Source organism: Triticum aestivum, chromosome 1B (genome assembly GCF_018294505.1).
Source record: "Triticum aestivum cultivar Chinese Spring chromosome 1B, IWGSC CS RefSeq v2.1, whole genome shotgun sequence".
NCBI classification, from domain to species: Eukaryota; Viridiplantae; Streptophyta; class Magnoliopsida; order Poales; family Poaceae; genus Triticum; species Triticum aestivum.
The window spans coordinates 100894863-100903371 of NC_057795.1; the positions used below are offsets into that span (position 1 = coordinate 100894863).

Here is an 8509-nt window from a genome sequence, read left to right on the forward strand (position 1 = left end):
TTGAAGACGTCATCATGGTGCTCCTCTCCGTGTCCGGGTTCCGAGTGAAAACCTCTGACCTCTGTCTATTGTAGACTCGGCAATGCCGACGCTTAGCGCCATTTTCCCTCCTGGGGGCGTTGTTGTGGAGCTTAGATGTTATAGGGCTTAGCGCGGTGTTGATCTCAATTCCTCATGTACTCTATTTTGATAGCGTAGTTGCGTGCGTTCTGCGTGATCCGGTTATTTTGGGATCGGCATTGTATGAGGGCCACCCTCTCCTTGTATCATTCGGCTGTGTACTCTATTTGGTTGTTGCTTTATATATAAAGCGGGGCAAAAGCCTGTTTTGAGGATATCATGGGTTGAGATTCCTTAGGATTAGGCATAAACGACCTGCCTTGGGTTGTAACTTGGAATACCAGTCAGTAGGGATGAGTAGTGGGTGACAACTGACAACTCGTTGATCCATTCTAGTTCTTGTGCTTGATCTCTATTTCAACAGACCTATGCACAATTGAAAACAACAGTTACATGCCTCCACAAAAAAAAGAAAACAAGAGTTACATTTTTTGGAAATGGAGGTATACCCCCGACCTCTGCATCATGATGATGCATGCGGCCCTTCTATTAAAAATCCAGAAAGTATCATCACAAAGGTCTTATAGCTCGCAAACGGGGCAAAACAAAGCACATAGAACTGAAAAATACAAGCGGACAAAGACAACCGGTACGGTGATAATAAGGACAAACTCTCTACACTCCTATCCTATTATGCGAACGCCATCCGAACCGGTTGAATATAACCCGAGCCACCATCTCCCATTGGTTGCACCCAGTAACCAAAGGCTCCCTGGAGTCCATAGGAGTGAGTAAGGACCACGTATGGATCCAAGCTGTAGCTCTGAAGATAACCTGCAAAAAAGTTAAGTTGTGTAGTCTGTTAAAAATCATATCTTTTCTACAGTTCCATATAGCCCATAATAACGCACATATTCCAATCCGAATACGAGCTGCCGTGATCTGTTCAACCCCAGCTAACCACGTCTCAAACAAAGACGCAATATCTACTGGAGGATTGATATTAAAAGCTATATGAATCGTTCTCCAAAGTAACTTGGCAAGTGGGCATTCGATAAATAAATGTTGTATTGTCTCATCCTGAGTACAAAAACAACACCGCGAGTTACCTACCCATCGCCTCTTAAGTAAGTTGTCCTTTGTGAGTATTACTTGTTTGTGGACAAATCACATGAAAATTTTAATCCGCAAAGGAACCTTAACCTTCCATATATGAAGTGACCTTGAGATGGGGCCAAAATTAATCAGATCCGTATAAAAAGATTTCACCGTACATATCCCATTTTTAGTTAACTTCCATTGTGTGGAGTCTGGCACGTCGGAGAGTCGAACTTCAATCAATCTTCGAACCAAGTGCATCCAGGCTGTCCATCTCTCACCCACTAACGTACGTCTGAACTGGATGTTCAAGGGAATAGTTTGAAGGACGATACCTACGTAATCTTCCTTACGTTGCACAATATTGTAAAGGGTAGGATATTGTAAGGCCAGAGGTGTCTCTCCTAGCCACATATCCTCCCAAAATCTTGTTGACATCCTGTTGCCAATCAAGAATTTGACCCTACAAAAGAACATATCCTTTGTTCTCATAAGTCCCTTCCAGAACGGTGAATCAGTCGGTTTGATGATAACCTGGGCTAGCGTTTTCGAGTGTAAATACTTATTGCGCAGGATTTGAGACCACATGCCCTCCGGCTCTGTCTCTAACCTGTACAACCATTTGCTCATAAGACATTTATTCTTAATCTTCAAGTTCTCAATACCGAGGTCCCCTTGGTCTTTAGGTTGACAAAAGATATCCCATCGCGCGAGACGGTATTTCCTCTTGTCCTCATCAGACTGCCAAAAGAAACGAGATCTAAAGAAATCAAGTCGCTTTCGAACTCCTTTCGGAATTTCGAAGAACGAAAGTAAAAACATTGGCATGCTAGTCAATACTGAGTTAATCAAAACTAGTCGACCTCCATATGACATCAGCTTGCCCTTCCAGCAGCTGAGTTTTTTTTTCAATTCGTTCTTCAATACACTTCCATTCCTTATTTGATAGTTTACGATGATGAATCGGAATACCCAAGTAACTGAATGGTAAATCACCTAATTCGCATCCAAACAATTGTCTGTAAGTATGTTCCTCATCTTTGGCCTTCCCAAAACAGAACACCTCGCTCTTATGAAAATTGATTTTTAATCTAGACAATTGTTCGAATAGACATAAGATAAGTTTCATGTTACGTGCCTTATCCATGTCATGTTCCATGAAAACGATAGTGTCATCAGCATATTGTAGAATGGACACCCCTCCATCAACCAGATGAGGAACTAGACCCTCTACATGGCCATGTTGCTTGGCCCTGCCAATAATAACGGCCAACATATCTGCCACAATATTGAATAGAAGAGGTGACATGGAATCCCCTCGTCTCAACCCCTTATGCATCTGGAAGTAGTGACCGATATCATCGTTCACCTTAATTCCGACACTACCTTTCTGGACTTGAGTATCCACCTGGTGCCTCCAGGTTTCACTAAAACCCTTCATACGCATTGCCTGCTGATGAAAAGGCCATTTGACTTTATCATAAGCCTTCTCGAAATCCACTTTTAAGATAACCTCGTCTAGTTTCTTCGAGTGAATCTCATGAAGTGTTTCATGTAAGACGACCACTCCTTCAAGTATGTGTCGTCCAGGCATGAAAGCTGTCTGACTAGGTTGAACCACTGAGTGAGCAATTTGTGTCAATCTATTAGTTCCTACCTTTGTGAAGATTTTAAAACTCACATTCAGCAGGCAAATGGATCGGAATTGTTCTATCCGGACCGCCTCATTCTTCTTCGGTAATAACGTTATCGTACCAAAGTTGAGGTGAAAGAACTCCAAATGGCCATCGAAAAAATCGTGAAACATAGGCATAAGATCATCTTTAATGATATGCCAACATTTCTTATAGAATTCAGCTGGAAACCCATCTGGTCCCGGTGCTTTATTCGACTTCATTTGAGTTATGGCCAGATGAACTTCTTTTTCAGTAAACGGTGCAGAGAGAACATCGTTCTCCGCTGCTTGTAATTGAGGTATATCATCAATCACAGACTCATCAAGAGACACCGTAGAAGTATTCGGAGGTCCAAAAAGGCCTTTATAATAGTTGGAAATATATGCTTTCAGATTTTCATGCCCCACTATTGTTCCCTCGTCCTGTTCAAGCTGTATGATCTTCTTCTTCCTATGTTTACCATTTGCAACCATATGGAAGAACTGTGTGTTGTCGTCCCCATGGACAACCTTAAGCGTTTTCGCACGCAACGCACACTTGAGTTCCTCCTCTCTCAAGAGAGCACGTAGGCCTTGTTCAGCCTCGGACTTGGTTCGATGCTCATTAACAGAAAGAAGAGTGGTTTCAGCCTTTACATCTAGTGCCTCAATGAGTTGAGTTAGACGTTCTTTTTCTTCTTATAAATCCCACTCTCATTCCTAGCCCATCCTCTCAGAAATTGTCGGAGGTGTCTAATCTTATTCTGCCATCTCTCGACATGTGTCCTTCCCGTAACTGGTTTAGCCCATTCGCGTGCAATCATCTCCATAAATCCTTCTCGCTCAAACCAGCTTTGCTCGAAGGAGAAGATGTTTTTGTTTGCAACATGGGTAGCCTCACCCGAATCTAAAAAGAGTGATGTATGATCCGAGATCGCTCTTTGCATCGCATGAACCGACACCCATGGATATTTTTGTTCCCACTCCACACTAGCAAGTACCCTATCCAGCTTTTCATAAGTCGGAACAGGTAATGAGTTGGCCCATGTAAACTGTCTACCGGTGAGCTCAATTTCTCTCAAATTGAGGCTCTCAATAATCATGTTAAACATCATAGACCAACGTCCATCAAAATTGTCATTATTCTTTTCTTCTCTTCTCCGAATGATATTAAAATCACCCCCGACTAGTAGTGGCAGATTTTCATCTCCACAAATCCGCACTAAATCGACAAGAAAATCGGGTTTAAATTCAGGTTGCGCTGCCCCATATACCGCAACTAGCGACCATCGGAACCCATCCAATTTTGATCTCACCCTGAATTTAACCGAAAAGTCTCCCTGCACCACATTAAGCACCTCTAACGTCTCACACTGTACTCCTAGTAAAATCCCGCCGGATCTTCCTCTAGGCGGTAAAATGTGCCAGTCAAAATTTATACCACTGGAAAGGGTTTGAAAGAATTAGGATGTGAAATTATCTCTTCCAGTTTCCAAAAGTGCAACCAAATCTAAGTGGTGCTCTAATGTTGTCTCTGCTAAGAATCTTTGTTTAGCCAAGTCTACTAGACCTCTGCTATTCCAAAAGAGTCCTTTTATAAGTCATCATGAAAAATTTTCTTAAGTTTAACTCTAGCACTTCTGCGTACTGCCGAAGTAGGATAGATTTTCCGCTTCCAGGGTCGTTTGGGCTTCTCCTCAACACCCTGCGGGACGATAGAATTATCTATGACAGACACTGCCTCCTCCATCAAGAGAGGCTCTACCGAATTTGTGTTCTGAACATCCTCCTCATCTTCAGCCTCGACACTAGGCAAGAGATTATTACAGATATTTGCAAGATCATTAATTCCTAAATTATTCGTGTCATTGTCATTCATAGGTTGGATAGAGGCAAGATTACGAATGATCTCAGAAACCCTCTCCGCTTCCATGTCTAAAAGATCATTAACGGATTTGACGACCTCGGTTTCATTTGATCCCAAAAAAATGCCTAAGAGTTACATGGTTGTAAAACATGAATAAAATGAGATGGGTAGCGCCGTAGTGAGTTTTCCTCCTTGCATTCCAACTTGTTAACTACCCTTTTTTTTCCCGGGAAATCTGTTAACTACCCTCTATGGATGAAGCTCAACGTAACAGATCAGCAAACTAACAAGGAACTGGGTTAGTGTTTTTTTTTACTTCTTATAATGGATAGTGTTCGTGCTGTTGATGCGTGGAGTATCTTGCACGACAACCAGCCAATTCTGATGGAGGCCAATTTTGACTGGCCTCTGGGTTTCGGCGTTGGGAGCTGCCCAGGGGTGCGAAAGGCGGTTCCTTTCCGCTCGTATCTTTGGTTGGGGTAGCGGTGGGTCTCGAGTGAGGTGGTGTCCAGGTCTTGGGTGCCATGGCGGCGGCCCTGGTAGTGGCTTCGCGGTGCTCTTGGGCAGAGCCCGTGGTTAGGTGCTGCCTGGTGGCCATGGCCGTGTGGGCGGCGTGGTCACTGGGATGTGGCGTCCGGTGGTGGTGAGTGTTGGCCGGGGTGAAAACCTGTTCTATCTTCGGACGGACTGGCGGCGGCGAAGCTCGCTCCCTTCTTGAAGGCGCCGTCGTGGCTCTCATTGCCCGTCGTGTTGCTCCAGGGGAAACTCTGATCCTTGGGTCGGGCGGTGACGGCGTTCTGGTGTCGTAACCTTCCTGAAGGCGCCGCTTTGGAGCACACGGTTCGTCATATGCGGCTTCTTCTCTTCGTGTTGGCGTGTCCACGGTTGAGGCCTCCTGTTGCTCTTGTAGTACTAGGGGTAGTGTTGCTGCGCTTAGTGCCTATGTATCCAGCCTTGGGTGTGTGCGTGTGTTGTGCTGGTGTGCATTTGTATCTGAGCTGTGGTCGGTCATTGCTTTATGTATAAAGCGGGGCGAAAGCCTTTTTCGGTAACTTGGATTACCAGTCAGTAGGGATGAGTAGTGGGTGACAACTGACAACTCGTTGATCCATTCTAGTTCTTGTGCTTGATCTCTAGTTTAACAGACCTATGCACAATTGAAAACAACAGTTACATGCCCCCGCAAAAAAAAGAAAACAAGAGTTACATGGTTGTAAAACATGAATAAAATGAGATGGGTAGCGCCATAGTGGGTTTTCCTCCTTGCATTCCAACTTGTTAACTACCCTTTTTTTCCCGGAAAATCTGTTAACTACCCTCTATGGATGAAGCTCAACGTAACAGATCAGCAAACTAACAAGGAACTGGGTTAGTGTTTTTTTTTTTACTTCTTATAATGGATAGTGTTCGTGCTGTTGATGCGTGGAGTATCTTGCACGACAACCAGCCAATTCTGATGGTAGTGATTGGCACTTGTGTTTATTTCCCCAAGCAATTTCACAGTTAATAAAGTACCAATCCAGGTAGAGTCCTAGTAGTCACCACTATTACTATGACCCACATTTTCATTTCACTCTAAATTTGTTTGGTTTACAGCTGTTGCCCCCCAAACAAGGTCTTGAGATCTACATTGGAACTAGTTTTGCAGTAATGGCAGCTTATGTATTGTTGCTTATGATCAGTACAAGGTACATCAAAATAGCTGTGATCCCGGCTATCATACTTGTTTTCATTGGTGCCTTGTGGGGCAAATTCTGTGTCAAGGGAAGGTTGCGGCATAGCACCAATGAAATAGCTAACTTGGGCAGTGGCAGCGAGAAACCTCAGGGTCTGCTACTAATGGTACTACTATCGTACTGTCTGCAGCTAATGCAGCTCGCCTTGGCACGTCTTGCTGATCTGACTAATGGACAACAAAAGGGCAATTTTGTTGTCTCTCACTTTCTCCTCTTCTTCAGTTCTGCGCTTGGCGCTCTGGCATTGATGATGGCCACACTGCCGATCAGATGCAGCCCAGGTGTAGCGCAGGCGCAGCAAGCGCTTCACAGGACCTTCACTGTGGTTCTTATGATATCGGTGCACACCGTGGCTACAGAATGGACAGGCGAAGACATGGTACTGATTTGCATGCCGGAGCTTATTGCGGCGCTTGTGTGGTTCACTGCTAATTTTGATCACGGCGGATGTACCGTGTCCGTCAACATGACAACATCAGTTAAATCAAGTGTCATCGCTCTCGGTGGTGCTGTGACTCTGGTAGCATACCATAGTTCCAAGTTTTTGAACGAGAGTGAGATACCTGCTGAGTACTGGTACACAAGGATCTTGCGCTGCGGTACCTTATCGGGGGTTCTATCCTACTTTAGCGTGTGGATGATCCATCAGTGGCCGGGCAGCACTGCTAGCGCGAAGATGCCCGTTCAGCTCCTCGATTTCTCTGCACTTTTTTGCTTCAGCACATCAGCTATTCTGATTGCTAACCTGTGCACTGAACCAGGCTACATGGAGTCTCTGTCTGCATATATGACGATGCTAGGTCAATGGGTTAATCCCGAACCAGGAAATATTTCAGATCGTGAAGCAATTATATGTTCAGCGCTATGTATCATGTTCCTATGCATGCTCACCTTTTATGCCTCCGGGACTGGTACATTTTATGAACGCAATATGAGCAGCAAATTTCGAGACAGTTGGAGCAGACTCAGAGTCATAGTTCTGGTTTTTTGTGCCCTGGTGCTGACAAGTACGTTAACGTCATATATAACGTACACGTTGACAAGACAAGACCAAGAATAATTTGAGCTCATATCAGCATGCCAATGACTCCATGGCGTTGAAGCAGCTTGAGCTGGTCTCGGCTGGTGGTGTGTGAGAGCAGCTCTGTTTCCATTGTCAGTAGAACTTTCAAGTCTCTGTGCTGGTTTAGCCATTGGATCAGCTGTTGTTGTTGCTACAGCTTAGAGTGGCCAGGTTCCCTGCTTTTGTGCCGCCTCTGCTGCGGGTGGAGACGCTGTAGAATGAGATGCATTTTGTTTGCGTTGCTGCGACTTGCCTTCTCCTGTTCCATCGCCGTGGCGTCAATCGTCTACCTGAACCCTCCTTGATAAACCCCTAAAAATGCTTCCTGGATAGGCAGGCTACGGCGCATGAGCAGTGGCGAAAGCAGGATTAGTCAAATTAGGATGTTGAAGGGGGCGGTCAGAGAAAAAATAATGAAATCAGCGCTGTTCATGTAAATAGATGAATGTAAACCTGTAAAATAGATGAAGAGAAGCGTATATCAGAAGGATCCACCCTGTAAATACATGAATGCAAACGAAAGGATACCGGATCTACGCGTATCCATCAAAGACAAACACCGACCGAATTACGTGAGATCCGTCGAAAACATACCTCCATACGCCCTCCTACGACGCAAGACGCTGACGTCCTACAAGTGCACAAGGTTTTGTAGTAATTTTGTGGTAAATAAGGTTTATCGATCCTACATGGAGTGAATAGGAAGGCACTACTAACCCCCAACTACATCGTCAATTATGCAGTTCGGAACGCACCCAAACTGGAGTTAAGAGATAGTCTACTTTAGTCGGTTGCTAAGGAAGACGAATAAAACGACGGTTTGACTAAACTACAAACAAGAAGGTAAAAAAACAGTAAATAAAAAAGAACTAAACTAAATGGAGCGGTGTTCGAGTAGTAAATCATTCTCGAGGGTTCCGGGGTTATCACCACAAGTATGACCCAATCAACATATACGAAAGCGTATAGGTTCGTATCGTAATCTATTTGAATATGATTATGTATGGGTGGAGCTAAAAAATATGTGCCTA

General features: G+C 44.4%; 1 protein-coding gene across 1 annotated transcript in view; it reads left to right on the forward strand.

Annotated features, from left to right (window-relative positions):
* The window catches only part of LOC123087568 (uncharacterized), a 10706-nt gene extending 2710 nt beyond the window's left edge, over positions 1–7996 (forward strand). The window contains exon 2 of the mRNA XM_044509612.1: positions 6276–7996. Coding sequence (XP_044365547.1) covers positions 6276–7475 — 1200 coding nt within the window. The 3' untranslated portion in view covers positions 7476–7996. The remainder of the gene's footprint in view (positions 1–6275) is intronic.
* The last annotated feature ends 513 nt before the right edge of the window (positions 7997–8509 follow it).